Below are 19,998 nucleotides of genomic sequence, written 5' to 3' on the forward strand. Positions count from 1 at the left end.
GTCGTTGTGTTGGTTGGGCGAGCTGGTGGTTCTAAGGTGTGGCTGGTAGTGGGGGCTGGTGGTGGTCATTAAAAGTCAGAACATTCAAGGTGAAAAGGGGGGGGGGGTCACGTGGTTATCATGTGCCCAAGGTCAACGCCGGAATTTAAAGTCAATGTCAGAAAGTTGATCCAGGTGGTCATAAACAACAAAAAATTTTATTTGGTTGGTCTTAGGCAACATATTTTTAAGTGGGTGGTTTTTGACAAAAAACAGCATTTGAAGGGTGGTATTAAACAAAATTTCCGAATTTTAATTGAAAATGAGGCTTAAATAAAGGGGTGGAGGGGCTAAAATTAAAGAGAGAAAAAGAAAAGCTTGCATTGAATAGGGGGGATGAAAGTGAAGTATGCATGGAAGATGAAACATAATTATAATGAAAGAGTCAAAGAAAGACCGTAAACATTTATAACGTAAGAAGACATGTGGAACTTGGGTTAGAGAATAAGATAGGGAAGTGCAATGGGATAGAAACATGTGTCTTTTCTGATTAGAGTTTTATACTAAGTATAGATTTGCCCAATCCTAAAAATCATACACAATAACCCCATCCTTACGTACATTGCTCACCCCGCCCCTACAAAATTTGATCACCTCTAAAAATAAAAAAAAATAAAAAAAAATAAAAAAACAAATTACCTCGCCACATAATAATTTGCTCACCCTTAAATAGTTTATTCACATCTAGAGAATTTTCTCACTCATATGTGTTTTGCTCACCCTTATATACCCCTAAAAGTCTTATACATTTACCTCACCCTTAAGTAGTTCATTCACCTCTTAAAATATTGCTTACCGCTCACCCCAAAATATTATATACAATTATCTCACTCTTAATTAAATTTACACCTCTAAATAAGTTGCTTTCACATAAATACTTTGCTCACCTCTTAAAATCAGAGTTAGGCTAACAATTAAGGATTAAACTTTTTAAATTTTTACCTTTTGGGACCAGAACTTTTTTCTTTCATCACTTGGAACCTAAGAAAGAATTTTAGTTGAAAAAATTAAGTATGGTTAAGTGGCGGGGCCCACTAATTATTTTAGGTTCTAATTGATTTGTAAAAGAGGATTTTCGTTGGTTTTCTCCAAAGAAAAATAAAAATAAATAATAAGTTAGGCGTTTTTACCCCCAAAAAAATAAAATAAAAATACGGTGTTGTTTTAGTCTTTTCAACTCCTACCCTTCAACCTCCTCTATTTGTTCTCCCTTTCAAAAACAAATTTATAGGCATTCATGAATTATGATGCTGAAATTGATGCTTAGTGTTGTTTTAGTGTTGAATTTATTTGTTTGTTCTAGTGCCCATACAATCAAAGAGTAGGCCAAATAAAAAGGTAGTCCAATTCTTGTATTTCAGAATTTAGAATTTCAATTTGGGGGTTAAATGAGTATTATTTTGTTTATACGTTGTTTCCGAGCCGGTGTAAAATTGCATTTGAAACCATATCCACCCATTTCCATATTTTATCTTTCGATAATTTGATTGCTTGATGGTAACTAATTAACTATAGTCCAGTCAATTTATGCTCTGCAATTCTCATTTAGCTAGATGACACAATACTAGTAGAATTACCAAGTATAAAGTTTGGCAGCTAGCTTACCACAAGGGATGAAAGGAAAGATTCAGTTCTCAAAATTAATTAATAACATAATACTTAAACAGACACCAGGAATGACGCGTGTCATTTTCTGGTGCTGTTTTCCCCTCCAAAATCTCTTCCCTTTATTTGAGCCAATGCCATTAATTACCTATTATAAGTTATACACAAAAAAATCATCAAATCATACAATATAATTGTGATTATTTTGATTCATATACTTTCCATTTATGTAATTAATATTTTTCATTCTAGGTATGTAATTTTAGACGACTATCTAATGTAATTTTAAATAAATACAATATAGAGTTTCTAAATGTTTAATATACAAACCGAAAGTAAAATTAAATTAACTTATATTAAAAAAAATATACATCTAAAAGTTTTAAAAAAATTACAAGTAAAATTTATGCTAAATTAATAATAATAATAATAATAATAATAATAATAATAATAACAATAATAATAATAATAATAATAATTAAAGATTTTGGTGAATACGACGGGCAAAATATATAATTCGTATTAGATTGTACCTACTGAAACAAAAGGTATGACAAGAAAATTCTAATTTTTTTTTCTATGGGAGATGTAAAATGAATGAATCTAATTCTCTTATGTAATTAAGTGGAGCAATATTCATTAATTTTTCAATTAATTAAATGAAATTATATTAATTAAATAAAATTATAAAAAAAATAATAACCTAAAATACTATTCATATTACACTTTATTTTTGTATTGACCATTAGTAAATGATCCATTTATTACTAATTGAATTGTCTTTATTTTTTTTTCCTACGAAATTGATAGTTAATAATTTGATTTATAAACCGTGCATCGGATAGACACAATGCTAGTTTAATTATAAAGTTTAATGATAAAATGAACTACTTAATTGTGGAATTTTGGAAATCTGTTGATATAGTTCAATGGATTTTGTAAGTTGTTACTCCGCTGACTTGTTATGATGTAAAATTTGGTTTAACCGATATAAATTCCATTTTTTTGCTTTGGAATCACTGAATATTTTTTTTAACTACAATTAATGCATAGCTTGGTTAGTAAGCTTTTTAGATGGGTTAAATTGCTTGAGAATTAATCACGTACATGTCCTAAACAGTGAAAGGTAAAAAAGTTTAGTTCCTAATTATTATTACCTTAACTCCTTAAAATCACACACGCGCGCGCGCACACACATACAAATAAATTGCTCACTTACTCTTTAATATTTTGTTCATCCCTAAAAAAATATATACAATCACCTCACTACTAAATAAATTACTAAACCCTAAATAAATTACTAACTCCTAAATAAATTGCTCTCCTATAAATAATTTACCTACCCCTAAAAATCATACAATTACGCACCTCACCCTTAAATAAATTGTTTCCCTAACCCTAAATAATTTGCTCACCCCTAAAAAAACATATACAATTACTTCACTTCTATATATATTACTCACCCTTAATAGTTTGCGTTCCCATAAATAATTTTCTCACTCATAAAAATCACATGCAATTACGTACTTCATCCTTAAATAATTTGCTCAACCCCAGAAAACATATACTATATTACTTCACTCTTAAAAATATTGCTCACTACTAAATAGTTCGCTCTCCCCTTAAACAATTAATTTCCTCACCCTTAAAAATCATGTAGAATTACCACCTCTAACAAAATTGCTCACCCACAAATACTTCTGTTTTTTTTTTTTTTTTTTTTTTTTATAATGCATCACTTGAGATTTTGCACTATTTATATGTTATCTTTGACTTAATTTTCTTACTACTATATAATTTATAAATATGGTTAGGGGCAGAATAAAGAATTTTGGGGCCTGTGCGATTATTTAACTTGGGCCCTCCTTTTTCATAATTTAAAAAGAGGTTTTAGTTAAATATTTTTTTTGTAAATACTAAATTCAATTGTGACATTAAATGTAAAAATACAAAAAAAAAAAAAAAAAAAAATACAAAAAAAAACATAACATTTTCACGAATAATTTCAAGGCCAATTGTCTCAATAATTCAAGTATATAGCAAAAGACATTATCTCAAAAAAAATTTAAGGAAAATTTGTAATTATTAATCCCAACTTTGGGCCATTTATTTTCATTAATCCCAACTTTCCATTATTATTGAATAATCCCAATTTTGGGAGGCATTTACTTCTATCAGGTCATGACCGGTCAATAAAAGTCAATGACCTATTGTTGGAGGTAACTTGACACATATCAAGCCCTGATTGGTCCAAAAAAATAAAATAAAAAAATTAAAAAAATTAAAACAAAAACAAAAACAAAAACTCCATCCTCTCCCCTTTCGATCACCAGGCCACCACAACCCCCACCTTGACCGCCCAATCTTATCCTCTCCCTCGTTGGCCCACCATCCTACCCCCACCTCTAACGTCGCCCCTCCACCCAGCCCTAGTAGCCAACCTTTGTTGCACAAAACCACCTTGACTCCCTCCCCCACTCACGAAAACCACCAAACACCCCTTCCCCACCATGTCGTTAGGTTTTTCGATGGTTCATGAAGGGGGGAGGGAGATTGGTGGTTTTCATGGATGGGGGAAAGAAAGCAGCGATTTCGTGAGTGTGTGGTGGAGGGAGATCGGTGTCAAAGAAGAGGGCGAGGGTGCTCCTAGGCACCGGTGAAGGGCAGAGATGCATCTAGGAAGCGGTGAATTGAAGATTGGAGGTGCGCCTGGGCACCAGCAAAGACGAATGGGTGAGGTGGTTTCGAGGGATCTGGTGTTTTTGGCGAAGGGAAGTGGAGTTGCGGTGGCTTGGGGGGCTGTTTCGGCGATGAGTGGGGAAAATGGTGGCGTGAGGGTTGTTTTCGGCGACGAGGGGTGGGGCTGTGATTGGTTTTGGGGAAAGGGAGTGAGGCTGTGATGGTTTTCAGTGGGGTTGGGGAGGGAGATGGTGGTTTCCGATGGTGCTAGGGAGGGAGGTGGTGGGGTTGTGGTGGGATGAAAGGTAGCTGGGTTTGTATTCTTTTATTTTTTTGGTTTTATTTTTTTAAAAAAATTTTGACTAATGAAATTGCGACATGTGACATTTAAGGAAAAAAAAAGGTTACCTTTTAAACAGGTCACCGGTCATTTGACCTGATAAAAGAAAATGTCCCCTAAAGTTGGGATTATTAAAAATTAATCGGTAGTTGGGATTAATGAAAGAAAATGGCCCAAAGTTGGGATTAATAATTACAAATTTTCCAAAATTTAAAGCAATTTTTATTTTTTTGAGGCAAATTATAAACAAGTTGTATCTAAAAAAAGTTAAAAAAAAAAAAAAAAAAAAGACAAAAAAAAAAAAAACTAAGGTCTTATTTATTTAAAAAGCTTGGTGTAAGGGAGAGACAAACCTCTAACTTCCATATTGAAACTGATTGCTCCTAACCAGCATACCAAAGAGATTACTATTAAATTTTAAACTCATATAAGCTATTTACCTGATTTTGGGGCCCCAATATTTAGGGGGCCCTGTGCTGTCGCTCAACTTGCTCCGCCCTTCCGCCGCCCTTGAATATGGTCTTGTAATATAAATATTGTTGGATTTATTACACATCTATTTTCATAATATAATTTTGTTATATTTTTTACTAATATATAATTAAATATTTTGATGGTCTAAGTTGTGCCTCAATAAGTATGAAAACTCAAGTGTGCATTTAGAAGGAAAAAAAAAAGGAAATTTTGATTTCAATATAATAATGCAACATTTGTCTGGTTTTTCTTCATTAATCCAACCTTTCGATTATTCACAAATAATCCAAGCTTTATATATTATTTTATTCTATTATATTAGGCCAAATTGGTTACCTACCTCTAATAGCAAGTCACCTTGCCAATCGTGACGCTATGATTTGTCCAAATATTATATTAATTTTTTTTAAATCAAATAATTTTTAATTAATAATTTTTATTATTATTATTATTTTCCCACCTCCATCCTTCCCCTTCACCTTCATCAATGGCTGCCCTCGTCCCCTCCACCTCCATCCTCCCCCTTCCCTCCCTTTTTTCACAAGCCCCATCCTCCCCCTTCCCTCCTTATTAACTCGACAGCCCCCCATCCTCCCTTTCTCCCTTCCTTGTCCGACCGTCTCCAACCTTGTCTAACCTCGCTCCCTTCCCATTCCCCTCCCTTAGATTTTGCGACCACCCTCCTTGTCTTGAATTATCAGGATTGAGCATGTTTCAACCCCAGTTAACCCGAAACCCCAACTTGATCCGTAACCCAGAATCATCCCACCTCCTTGAAATTGAGAACCCCGACACCATGAAACCCCTTGAAATTGAGAACTTTGGCACCCCAAAAAATAACAAGGGGTGGTTGCCGACCTGCCGTTGGGGATAAAGAGGGTTAGCAGGAAAGTTTTTCATTTTATTTTTGTAATCCATTTTTTTTATAGAAGTTAAAAAAAAATAAATAATTACCTAAATAAAAGGTTACCGGTTACCTTAGCCTAATAGAATACCCCCGAAGCTTGGATTATTGGTGAATAATTGAAAGATTGGGTTAATAAAAAGATTGGACAAATGTTGGATGGTAAAATCAAATTTTCCAAAGAAAAAAAAAACAGATGGAGAAGTTTATTTTAGGGGTGAGCATGGAATGGGTACCCGCGTACCGTTAGTTTTAACGGTTCGGGTAGCCGATAATTAATATCACTAAAAGTGATATCCATAAACGAACCGATAGGTTCGGGTACCCGAACTTCGAGTACTCAAAAATTAATCAGCTCAAAAATTAAACTAAATAATGTAGTTATTACGATATCATTTAACACTGATTAATTATAATCGGAGGTCTCTTTTAGCAAAGGCGTCAGTGTTTCATTGCAAAAGGAGTTGGTGGATCTTTTGGGGATGAGATTGGTGGACGAGCACGGTAAGTACCTCAAAATTCCAACCATTATTGGGAGGTTGAAGAAAGCTATTTTCACGGCACTCAAGGACCGAATCTGGAAGAAGTTACAATGGTGGAAGGAAAAAATTCTATCTCGGGCTGGCAAAGAAGTTCTCATCAAGTCTGTTATTCAAGCAATACCGTCTTATTTAATGGGAGTGTATAAAATTCCTTCCGGGGTAATTGATGAAATTCGATCCATGACCGCGAGATTTTGGTGGGGTCATTCGGCTAGCCGGCGCAAGATACATTGGATCAATTGGGACTCTATGTGCAATCCTAAATGCCTTGGGGGTCTTGGTTTCAGAGATATGGTTGTTTTTAATGAAGCATTGCTTGGCAAACAAGCATGGCGCCTCATCTCCCACCCAAACTCTCTTCTTAGCAGAGTGTTGTGCAAAAAATACTAACCAAATGGCGACTTTTTAAGTTCTTATTTAGGTCAGTCCTGTAATTACTCTTGGCGTAGCATATGGGGTGCTAAATCGCTTGTTAAGGAGGAGATCATATGGAGAGTTGGGAATGGCAGTCAGATGATATATGGGAGGACTCATGGGTGGATGATGAAAATGGAAGCAAAATATTGTCTCCTTGAACTGACTTGGTAAGTAAAGTGAGCGATTTGATTGACTTCGAGAAAAGAGAATGGGATTATGAGCTTCTGTCAAGGATTTTTGTTGAAAGAGATATAAAATGCATTCTATCAATTCCCTTGAGCATCAGACTCCCTGATGACTGCCTCACTTGGGCTTTCTCAAACGATGGCCTCTAATCGGTTAAAACAGAATACATGCTAGGCAAATCATGCAATTTTGATTCATTTCACAAAGCATGGGTTGTATTATGGAACCTGGAGACTACCCTCAAGGTTCGACATCTGCTGTGGCGAGCATGTACAAACTCGTTCCCTGTCAGATCCTTGCTGAAGTACAGACACTTGATTGATGATGATCTCTGCCAATGGTGTGGTACCGAGACTGAGACCCTCAGACATGCGCTGTTTGAGTGTGCTGCTATCTCTGATTTGTGGAGCGAGGCTGGGTGTGAAAAGCTGGTTATGTCTGAGTACTTGTACGACTTCAAGGAACTGATTGAAGCCTGGATCAAGGAACACGAAAAGCTGCTTCAGAAAGGGGTTGCTCTCCTCGGGATAATATGGGTTAGGCACAACAATAAAGTCTTCAACAATAAAGACACCCCGCATAACACTGTTATTTCTAGGATGCTCCAGCTAATTGAAGATTATAACAATTATAATGAGAAAATTTATGCTTGTAAAGGCCCTAGGAAGAAAAAGAGCCCCAACAGATGGATTGCTCCTGCTAGTGACTGCATCAAGATAAAATCTGATGCTGCTCTGAACACTGAAGGGTGGGTTGGTTTAGGGGTTGTTGCGCGCAATCATTTGGGAGAGGTTATGTTTGCAGTCACTCGTCGCATGAAGGGTCATTGGTCCCCTGAAATTGCTGAGGGGAAGGTTGTCTTTTTTGTTGTTCGCCTTGCAAAACAGTTTGGCTACAAGAATATCATCTTGGAATCGGATAACAATAACATTATCTCGAGGCTCTCATAGGCTACCACTTTTCTCTCTGATCTGGACTCTGTCTTGGAAGATATTTTAGCTACTTGCTCCTACTTTGATAATCTTTCGTGGTCTCATGTAAAGCGAGAGGGGAACTATGTCGCTCATCACTTAGCTCGTCTTTTGCTTATGGTTTTGAACAAGTTTGGTCAAATTGTTGTCCTAGCGATATTTCTTCGTATGTACTCATGGACAATTTGTCCTCTAATTAATGAAGGCTCCCTTTCTTTTCCTAAAAAAAAAACAACAACAATACTACATAATCTTGACCAAATTATTGATAATATTACTAATCATTGATATTATAAAATAATTATGAAGTAAAGTAAAAGCTTAGATTTTGAAAAAATAAATTTAAGTAGGGAAAAAAAAAAACAAAAAATTGCTTATCGAATCGAGTAACCATTAATTTAAAATGATACCCAATAATCAATCATACCGGATGATAAATCATCTGAACGGGTACCAATCGTTATGGTTAATTATTGGTTCGAGTTTTCTAAGGGTCTGTTCTCATTGACTGAACTGAACTGAATATTTTATAAGATAAGGAAATTAGGAGCTGAGCTGAACTGAACTGAGCTGAAATGAACTGAATTTCAACGTACGAGAACATACCCTAATTTTTGGAACAGTTACGGATCAAATTTTCAGATAGTTTTGCTTAGCCCTGGTTTGTTTAGCCATAAAAACTTTAATACCTCAAAATAATGTTCTTACCTCAACAATCAAAATCGTTTGCACACTCCTAAAGAATGAGCTCATCTTTAAAAATAGGAAATTTTCACTTTTACTACCACTCAAACACCCCTATTTTACTTTTGCTACCCATCTAAAATTTTATTTTATTTTGCTACCACCTAAAATCACATAATCTAAAGGATTTTTTGTGCACTACTACCATTTACTTTACACTTTTTGTGAACAACTACTATTTAAGTTTTTTTTTTTTTAAAATACCATTATTTGTAAAAAAAAAAAAAAAAAAAAAATGCTTCAATAGAATCTTACTATTGTTTCCATTAGAGATGAAGTAAATGGTCTAGGAGAGAGAAAGAGGAGGTGGATTTGTTGGCTACTATGAGAAAGGTAATTGAGAGGGTCAATTTGGTCATTTACAACACTAATTGGATGGAAACTAATACTTTGGGTCCCACTTGACATAAATTTTAACATCTTCCGTTAAATGGTAGTGTTAGTCAAATAAATTTACAAATAATGGTAGTTGTTTTTTTAAAAAAAAAAAAACTTAAATGGTAGTTGTTCACAAAAAGTGTAAAGTAAATGGTGGTGGTTCACAAAAAATCCTAATCTAAATTTCACTACCACCCAGACAACTTTGACCCTTAAGTGTACAATGATCTATAAGTAAAATATATATCAAGTGAGGTCTTATTAGATTCGTAATAATGTGTATCTTATTACTCCCTCCGTCCCCAATTTTTTGCTCCATTATTTGCCTCTTTTAGTTGTCCCTAAAAGATTGCCCCATACTATTTTATTTTGACATCCTTTTCCACTTGCACTCTCCCTATCTCTCTCTTCATTGATATTTGTGTCAACCCATGTACAACATTTTTTGCCCAAAGCCTTAATAAAGTGATTTTATTGGCCGGGGCAAATAATTAGGGACTGAGGGAGTAATATGTAAATTTCATCTTTAGCAATTAAAAATTGACATAAAACAATAATTTGATCTTGATTTTTGTGAAATCTTAATGGTGTGTTTGGATTCTAGAATTTCATTTGAAATTCCGGAATTGAGACAATTATAGTGTTTGGATATCCAAGAATTTCAAATGAGGAATTTGCCAAATTATACAACTACCAAGTAATAACCCATGAAGATAAGGATTTCAAATAACAAGGTAAACCATGTCATTTGAAATACTCAAATTCCATAATTCAAATGATGCATTTGAAATGAAATATATCTTCCCAAACACAACCTTATATAATTTAAGAGATGTTTTTTCAACTTCTCACCACATCACTCCAAAACCCAATCTCTCAATTCTCATTCACTCTTTTTTTTGCCCTCCAAATAACTTCCACTAATTCTTTTTTTTTTTTTTTTTTTTTTTTTTTTTAAAAAAAACCTCCAAAAAAACTTCCACTATTATTTTTCCTAATAACACACACTACCCTAAAAAACTAACTACGTAGTATTTTATTATATTACCCAATTTCTTTTTAGAAACACCAATATTACAATTTTTGCATATTTTTTCCAAAATTATGTGCATTTTTTTAATAATATCGCCACCATAAGTTCCACTATTTTTTTCGAAACAAAATATATATATATATATATATACATGATGTTTTTAATGCGACAACACGTTTTTTTTTTTTTTTTTTTTTGTGCGACAAGCAATGTGACTGGAGTAACGCCTATAATATTGACGGAATGACCCCCCTATAACACAAAACGCACAACCCTTATAACACTGGCGGGATAACAACTATAACGCTGAACGAGTAACTTGTATAATATTGACAAACTAACCCCTATAATTTTGACAAAGTAACTTCCATAATATCTAGCTACACCGAGTATCCAGTCACATAAAAGAGTAAGTTACTATATCACAAACAATTTCACATATATAAAATATATTTTTATTATTAGATCTTTGTAAATTCTTTCCGGATACACTCTAGTAAGAAAAAGAAAAAAAGTTGAAATAAACCAGAACTAACGGTGGCAAGCCAAGTAAGCACCGCCTTGCTCAAAAGAAAAGTAGCCAGAGGAGAGAGAAAGTTTGAAAAGCTCAATCTCCCATCTTTTACTCCGTGCTTGAAGAACTCAGCCACCGCAAAAGGGGAAAAAACGCTGAAACTCGGCCGAAACCAGAACGTACCGGCCGAGTCGCTAATAAATACTGTATTCTTACAAGCTAGTGTTGGGGATTTGAGGCTGGAGATTAGAGTATCCAATCAGGTCAGGGTTCCCTCTCCTAATTTCTTAGTGTAATTGCTTCTCCTTTCAAACCCAGAAAATGATGAAATCAACAAATGCCCTGTTTAAAAAGATGAAAAAAATTAAAAAGAAATTGAAGGAAATCCAAACAAGGCCCGATGATGATGATAATTTTGCTGAACTTTTATTCAACCAAATTGCACCATCTGTTGCAATTGTTAGGGTTACAAAATTACCTCCTTATTGCACTGCTGAAGAATTGGAGGATGAACCTGATGGACCTGAGCAAACGGTTTCCGGGTTTGTAGTGTATTCTAAGCAACGCGATAATCTTGTGTTAACGTTGGTTGTGTCAGTAGCAAGTGTTTTCAAAACCATAATGGATTTCTCATATTCAGAAGAGCATAACCTGTTTGATGACCGGTCTATTATCAAATTATCCTTTTTCAAGGATAATTATTCTTATAAGGGTCGAGTAGTTGTGTTTGCACCGGATATTGATATGGTACTTTATTCAACACACTGCAAAGTTGTTCCGGCTCTCGACTCCTTTTACGAGAAGCTCAAGATCCCCCGTGGATTACCGGTGTATTGTATCGGCCATGATACTGCATCAGGAGAGTCATACTGCTTTACCACCGGAAATATCTCACATGAATGCAATGAGTATAAGGGGGATGGGGATGATGCTCTGATTTGCAATCTGATCATGCATCATACCCCAGCCGAGTTTGGGACCTCAGGTGCCCCAGTATTCACCAAAAAGGGGAAGTTTATTGGAATGCAATCACATTGTCTTACAGAAACAACTACCTCCTTTTTTGTGTCATATACGGACATCAAAATTGAATTGGCGACTGTTTTTCCTGTGTGGAATCTTGTAAAATGTACTTTGCCTGAGATTTTACACCAATTAGAACAAATGGGCGAGTTTGAAAAACTGTTCAGTCTACCGGAGGAAATATCAACTTCAACGGGAGAAGGAACATCAACCGGTGAAGCAACATCAACGGGAGAAGGAACAATGTGAACCGGAGAAATAGATTGTGTTAGTGGCAGGATAATGTAATATTTTAGGATTGATCATGTTAGTTTTAAGTAAGAAGGAAGAACAAAGAAAGAAATCTCTTTATCACTCATTTTAGTTTACAAATTAACTTAGTAAAATATCATTGTAGTGAATTTATCTTCCTTAATTGAAATTAAATCCCTTTCTTTTTTTCTCTTCTATTTTGTTTTCTTGTTCCTTTAGTCCAATCCTGTTCTAGTTTGGTATTGGCTTCACAAAGCAGTGCATAAGTTATTAATCTGTGCAGCTTGCACTTTGTTGGTGGGCTATGACATCAATTTCTGAAATGCAATAGTTTGAGTTGGGTAAGATGGAGGTGTATGTATTGTGGTTCTATGGTAGTGTATGAAGTCTTTTTCTGGTGGAAAATACAATCATTGGATGGCTAATTAGAATATTGCTGTTAGTTGAACTTGATTAGCCTGCATGTTGTGCTCAGTCCAGTAGAAATATGTAGTATTTGTTGGTGCTTCTTACAACTACTACATTCAAGTGATCTGCATATCTCGTAACTCTTCCTCACTTGGCTCTGCACTTTTTTTGGCCAGGGGTGTGGATTGAAATTCATCATCCATGAACACATTTAATTTTTTGAGCCGTTACATCATACTTAAGCTCATTAGTGGATGCTGGTTCATAAATTTGCCCATTGTTTTACCCTTCTCCAGGTTGATAAAGATGAAGTCCGCTTGCAGTGCACAATATGAATACTTTTTGGATGGAAAACATATCACACGAGAACACATCCTATTTACAGTATCTCCTTGTTTCATTTCCTTATATGTTTCATTGCTCTTCCACCGATTTTGTTAATCCTTGTTGAATTAAATGTTATACTGTTTTGTATAGGAAGACAGAGGTCATGAACCTTCTAGAAAGTGCAGGATTTTCTTGCTCAAATCCATACTATGCTGTACAGCAAGGAAAGGTGACTGTCGACTTGCTTGTCCTGTGCTAATATGTTTATGTAAAGGTTAAAACAAGCCAGAAAATTTATCTCTTTACAGTGGCTTGATATTACTTTCTGAACTGGCTGTTCTGTAGATTGCATCATTGACACTTATGAAGGACGCAGAACGACTAGCTAGATCTGCTCAAGTTTATGAGGAGAGGCGGCGAGAGAGTTTGAAAATCGTACATGAATCTGGTAAGTCACAACTGAATGAATCACCTTTAGCATAACTGTCCATTGTATGATAAAGATGGCATGATGAGGTAATACCTGAGGCATTCAGGTGCTAGAAGCAGAAATTATCATCTCCATATGGACCTAGGTAGATTGATGTTATAGAAGTGCAATTGGGGTCCCCTAAATCTGGAGAAAAAATAGAAGCATGTAACAAAATTGTAGCTTTTAGATCTTCTGTGATTCAAAATTGTTACTCTATTTTTCATATATAATATGTGTGTAATTTCCATAAGCATGCATGTAACCTTGTTTCTCATCTCAGGTTTAGGCTTGAGGAAGTCAATTGCTTTAGTAAGCGTCATGTCTCTTTTGATTTGATTTGTCCAGGTTGCCAATTCTTTGAGATTTTACCTCTGGCTATTGGGTAGACGGGTAATAAACAAAAACAGATTATTTAAGTAGACAAATACTTGGATAAGCGGTTGAAGGAGCTGGATGAGGAGAGTGAGGATCTGAGAAAATATCAGCAGCTTGACAGGCAGAGATAATCCCTGGAGTACACCATCTATGATAAGGAGCTCCAAGATATGCTCGACAAAAGTTAGCAAAGGTCAGCATTTTGCCTGAAGTAGATATATGACAAGGATACACAATAGTAATTTGATCAACATTGTACACATGTAATGGATGTAATTAATATTTGAGAAAATTGTTGTTGTGATGGTATCAATAGTTTATAATCCTGTTAAAACTGAGACAATAATTCACTTCTTCGATGATGTAATGGTGTGTGATGATGAATTATTGTCGTCAATATGCAGTTTTGTATGAGTTTGAATACAAAGACCTTTACTCATCTAATCCTTCTATTATTGTTTGGTTGTTTCTCATTTCTAAATTTGATTATTGCTGGGTCTGTTAAATGTATGCTCCTTTTCAGGTTGAAGAAGAGCGGGACAAAGTTTCTGATAGTCGACTTCAACGTACATCACTGTTCTGGAGTCTGAAGAAAAATGCAAGGTCTTAGACAAGGATTTGAAAGGGCTTTCCAAAGAGCTTCAAGTTTTGAGAAAGAAGAAAGTGGCAGCTGAAAATTGTCATGCAGAAGCAATTAAAAGTAAGACACAACTTAGTGGCAGTTGAGAATTGTCGTACAGAAGCAATTAAAAGGAAGACACAACTTGAGCTTGATTGAAGAGACTTGAAAGAGAGAATTTCCAGAAGTTAACGTGCCAAGGTTGTAGAGGGTTGACTGTTTTATTGTTTAAAACTTGTAGTCAACTTATGAGATTAAAGTAATTAAGCCATCATATGTGCCTAAAAGATGCAGGAGAATGAGATGACTAAAGGGTATGATTAAAGGCCTTGGATATTAAGCCTTCATATGATGCCGGAGGTGAATGGCACTATGACATAACTGATTGGATTACTTTTCTCCCCTTTTGTAACTTGCAAGATAATGGAGCGTGAAAAGAACTTCAGTATCCTTTATCAGAAGCAAGGACGGGCCACTCAGTTTCCTAGTAATTCAGCTCGTAATCAGTGGCTTCAAAAGGAAATAGATGAACTTGAGCGAGTTCTTTCTTCAAACCAGTTACAGGTAATACATTGCAGATTTTATGCTAGCTGGCTTTATAAGAAAACTAATATTAACTTCATGTAGTCTTAGCCATCCAATAATTCAATGCACTTAGATTAAACACAAGAGGTAATATGGGAAAATCCTTGGTACTTGCAATGATTGCTATTCATTATTTATAAGGCCGAGTCTCCTATCCCATTGCGTGACCTCCATTTTGGAAAACTTACCTTATTGCTTTAGTTTATAATAATCTTGAACATTCTTTAATAAATAAAAAATAAAATAAAAAATCTTGGAACATATATTCTGCTCTATTATGATTTTGTCTTGATTGCATTCCCATCTACTCTTATACACTTTACTATTCATAATAACAATAGATTCTTCAATGACAAGTTATCTCCTATAACTCTTTGTTGTGATAAACTGAGGGAGTATTTGCAGTGGTAAGTGTTCGAACTAATTTGGGATAGAGGGAGTAATTAACATAAATCTTGTTAATGAGAAGAATTTTGTGTTCAAATAAAATTGGTGTGCCTTTGTATATCACTTAAATTTCAAGCAAGTTTTCACGGTTTCTCTGATCTGTCCAGACCCATGGGAGATTGGGAGTAACGCTAATGGATTGAATAGGGGATAGGGATACACGATAGGAATGACAATACTAGAATACTAGCGGAGAGGGAAAAAAATAAATTGAGACCACACTTGGAATGGGGGTAATATATTAAGGGGTTATAAAAATCAAACTTGAAAAACATAAGTAATTAGAGGTGGTGTTATAGGAGGTAAGGTGTTTACAAATGAAGTAAGGTAGTTGTGCCATGAGGAAAGGAGAGAGATAGAGGAATTATTACCCTCACAATGAGGGTAATAGTTACCCCACCCTCCCCCTAGTGTAACTATTATTTCTCCTTTCTTCACTTCATACCACACCATCACTAATAATATTCCTTACAGTCACACCATTACTATCTCGTCCTTCCCTATATTCACTTTTATTTTGCTTAGTCTGACTTTTATTACCCTAATAATACATTTTCCTCAAACCAAGCATGCCTGGAAAAAAAATGGTGTCTTGCAGCTTTGTACCATTGGATGTTGGGTCTGGAACTTGCTTTACTTTTGATTAATTTCTAGCTTGGCAGCAAGCAGTGGCAATTGTCTGGCAGCGGAATGGTTAGCAATTATATATATGGATGGAAAAGGGGGTGGGGGTGGGGACAGAGGTAGATTGGATTATCTTGTGGTAAGACATTTTATTTTGATTGTTAAATAATGATTGAGTACAATAATATGCATCTGTTTGTTGTGATTTAGTCCTTTTCGTCTGTCCAATCCAATAACTAACCTCCTCATATATAGATTGTTCAACTCAAGCATTGTTTGGATTTTGTGCTCATGTGCTGCTCTGTTGTTAGAGAAAGAAGATGGAGTGAGCATCTTCAGCTGTTCGATTATGCCTTATTGTATTAGCAATCTTCAACCAAAGTATACCAATAGGCATTATCTTCAGCTGTTCGATTATACCTTACTTTATGCATTATGCCTGAATTAAAAAAAAAAAAAAGGAGTCTTTACTACCAAATGCCCATCCGAGACACTGGCAATTGATTGTTACAAATGACTGTTAGAAAGTCGTGTAAATAGAATCCTAGAGGGGAATCATGCTGTTAAGTGGAGAAGAAACTATAAAGCATTGCAGCTTTAACTGAATAGAAACCATCAAATATGGGAATAATCGGAATATATATTGTCTTCTGTCAGCAGTGACCTTCTGGTATGCTGGTTCTGGTGGAAGCATATGGTCTGCTTCTTTGCATATGTTTGTAAGGCTTATTGTTGAGATACAACTTGGTTTCTATAATTTATATATTGGTTCATTGAAAATGCTGTCATCTTTTGTGGCAATTATGAAGGTAAAAAGAAACCTTAATTCTGATCAAGCACTGCATTGCTAGAACGTGCCACTTTATCTTGTTTAGCCTTGAAATTATGGTGTGCTCAATTTTTACGTTGCATTGTGAACTGTACACATTTGATTTGCCGAAAATACTTTTTTGCTCTATTATCAGCTTCTTTTGAATTTGGAGTTTATTCTTTCTGCTGTCTTGGACTCTTGTCTTGTGATATCTACAGGAACAGAAGCTCCAGGGTGATTTGATAACCTTAATGCTCAGCTCAGGGATATAAACGATTTTATTATATCCCGAAAAGCTAAATTAGCAGCGCTTGAAAGCAACATTAATCAGTCATATCATCTCCAAGGGGCAAAGAGACAAGCTACAAGATGAGCGGAAGTGAGTTCTGGTCCCTTGCCCTAAAGTCTCCTTGTTTGCGAGTGTTTTTTCGGGGTGCGGGCCCTGAGGTGTAGGCATTTATCTATAATATTATGTAATTAATTTGAATGGAGGCCATATGGCAGGCAAAAAAAAAGCAAGCCTTGTGTGCCTTTAATAACGTCTTGGATGTACCCGCAAGCTTACCTAGACAGACTTTGGGACATGGACTTATTTTTGCTTGCAGGTTGCTCTGTTCTGTTTTCATAAACTTACCTCTTAAATACTCTCCTAGGTTTGGATGAGTCAATGATGATGGTGCAAGCTTTGCTTGAAGTTACTTCACACTCAGAGTTTGATATCGCTTCAATGACATTAACTTCTGGCACGATCTACAGGTTTACTTGATCGAAAGGTGGATCTCTTGCATCAAATGCTTACATTATTGTTCTTTTTCTTTTGGGTTGTATTTAAGAGATGCTTTTCTTAAAATGTTGTATATACCAGGGACCTATATCTCTTTTTGAATAATGAAGCATACAGTAAGGCAGAGAGGAACAGAAGATTGCCTCTCTGGTGTTCTTGCTAAGTTTTGGTGCGAGGCAATAAATTTTTTAAAATGTTGGATTATTTGTTATGGATTGTCTTGGAAGTTTGAATGCTTTATACTTGTGTTCCTGTAGAGTAATTTGTAATTTCTACATATTTATACATGTTCCATTTTGTTAGTTGATACCATTTGACTTTTTCACTATCAAACACTACATTTTGACTTGCTTTTGTGATTATTAGATACGATAAAACAGTTACAACTCTTACAAGGGATCTTGTTTGAATTGTCTTAATGTATATTTTGGCCTAGTTTGGTAAAAAGCTTTTAGGTTATTGAAAACTAAGTTTGACCATTTTTAAAAGCTAATTGTGGCATTTGATAAATAACTAATTAAAGGCAACCCGGGAGAGGTTGGTGCAGGGGGATGATTAGAGGACACGGGGGAGAGTTATTTAAACTCATTGCAATGAATTGTGAAGGAAATGTGTCTTCATCAAGTGCAATTACTAGATATATTAATGGATTAAATAATGGAGATAACTAATTTATTATTGTGAGTCGTTATTATCTGTTGCTAGATGTGATCAATAATTTTTAGAATAAGGATTTGGTGGTAAAAGTAAAAAATATTAAGTAATGAACATTATCTATATGAAATTTTACAGAAAAACACCTTTTATAAACATGTTTTTGCAAGAAACCTCCTTATAATTTTTTTTTTTTGCAAAGACACACCTTAATCAAATTTTTTTTTTGCAAAACCATACCTTTATGCCTGAAAATAGAGTCAAACCCTATTTTCCGGCGTTGACTACGCCATTTGCACCCACAAAACTAACAGTGGAGGGGAGAATGGTGGATAGGGCTATAGAGGAGGGTTTAGAGTGGTCAACGTCGTTAAAGGGGTGTGTTTAGGGTGGTCAACGCCGTAAAAGGGGTGTGTTTATGGTGGTCAACGCCGTGAAAGGGTGGTTTTGTGGGTGGGGCTTAGGAGGGAGGTGGTTTCATGGATGGGGTTGGGGAGAGAGGTGGTTTCGTGGGTAGATTGGGGTAGTCAACGCCGAAAAATGGGGTCAAACCTCATTTTCCGCCAAACCTCATTTTCCGACATAAAGGTATTGATTTGCAAAAAAAATTTTGATTAAGGTGTGTTATTGCAAAAAAAATTTTTTAAGGTGGTTTCTTGCAAAAAATTGCTTATAAAAGGTGATTTTTTGCAAAATTTCCTTATCTATATATACCGACATAATTTGAAGACAAAATTCAATGAATATTTCACAATAAGCAATGAACATTATGTTACAAATAAAATTACATTACACTGACAATAAAAGAACAATATGTTTTGTTCACTCTTTTTTGGTGTAAATATGTTCTTTTCACTTTGGGTATATATTCTTTTCATTCTAGATGTTTGTTCTGATAGTATGTTCTTTTCACTATAAATATATGTTCATTACTTTTCTATATCATGTTCTTTCCTACAAAACGATTGTACAATGCACCGTACAGGCGTTTGTAGGAACCAACGATTGGTAAACTGAAACAATTTGGTTAGTCTAAATTGGATTTGAAGATGACTAAAAAGGATCATTTGTTTTTTGTTTGCTCATCAATCTTGTTTGAAGCAGAATCTATTACTGGGTTTTCATCTTGATGTGGAGCAAAGTTCCATATTTTCGTTATAATTTTAACCTTAATTAAGTGAAGGTGTTGCCTACCATTCTTCAATTGAGAAATTTTAAGGTATATTCACACTTTTATAATTGAATTTTGAGCATTTCAGAAGATGGGTAATTTGTCTGTAGTTGCTACGGAGTACTTTGTTAGTAGTTGCTGCACTTTTGTGTTGTAGGTAGGTTGTGAGCAGTAGATTAGAAATGGTGCAAATATAACCGAATGAGATTTTTTTTTTTTTTTTTTGACAAGAAAACAATTGAGATACTGATATAGAATCATGGAAGAAAAAACTGGAATGAACAACCATTGAATTGCTTATGGGGTATGGAATGTTGAAGGAAAAATCTATTGGAAAGGGCAAGGGGCTTCAAGGCCATGAGAACTTCTCTCATCTCAATTTCTCTCTATATTAATCTTAATACGGAGTAATTATTACTAAGATGACAATAGTAACCAAGTTCTTGCAGAAGAGCCAACTACTATGCTATGAAGGGATATAAGAAATTGAATACTAGTTAAATAATGAAAAAAAGGTGAATAATGTTACTATTGTAAAAATTACTCTCCATCTTTTTTTTCCATTGAATCTAACAAGAAATCATCACGACTATTTTTCCAAGTATAAATCATTCCATTGA

The 19,998-nt window shown here is 34.9% G+C and overlaps 1 protein-coding gene and 2 long non-coding RNA genes across 3 annotated transcripts; all 3 read left to right on the forward strand.

Moving 5' to 3' along the window:
- Nucleotides 1-7,353: 7,353 nt before the first annotated feature.
- LOC145643195 (uncharacterized) lies at nt 7,354-8,136 on the forward strand. Its single transcript, XM_081694348.1, has one exon. It carries the CDS (start codon nt 7,354-7,356, stop codon nt 8,134-8,136), a length of 783 nt encoding a protein of 260 aa, XP_081550474.1.
- Nucleotides 8,137-12,731: 4,595 nt separating this feature from the next.
- Nucleotides 12,732-13,257, forward strand: LOC145556259 (uncharacterized). The gene is made up of 3 exons (XR_014091819.1): nt 12,732-12,893; nt 12,987-13,065; nt 13,182-13,257. It is a non-coding gene; the product is annotated as an uncharacterized LOC145556259 (long non-coding RNA).
- A 1,415-nt stretch (nt 13,258-14,672) lies between these two features.
- On the forward strand, nt 14,673-17,647 carry LOC145556258 (uncharacterized). The gene is made up of 3 exons (XR_014091818.1): nt 14,673-14,866; nt 16,988-17,148; nt 17,423-17,647. It is a non-coding gene; the product is annotated as an uncharacterized LOC145556258 (long non-coding RNA).
- Nucleotides 17,648-19,998: the final 2,351 nt, after the last annotated feature.

The sequence above is a fragment of the Chenopodium album genome, chromosome 8 (assembly GCF_948465745.1).
Source record: "Chenopodium album chromosome 8, dcCheAlbu1.1, whole genome shotgun sequence".
Classification (NCBI taxonomy): domain Eukaryota; kingdom Viridiplantae; phylum Streptophyta; class Magnoliopsida; order Caryophyllales; family Amaranthaceae; genus Chenopodium; species Chenopodium album.

What these genes read in the sequence shown, in the direction of transcription:
- LOC145643195 (XM_081694348.1), top strand. Translation starts at nt 7,354, where the DNA reads ATGCTAGGCAAATCATGCAATTTTGATTCATTTCACAAAGCATGGGTT.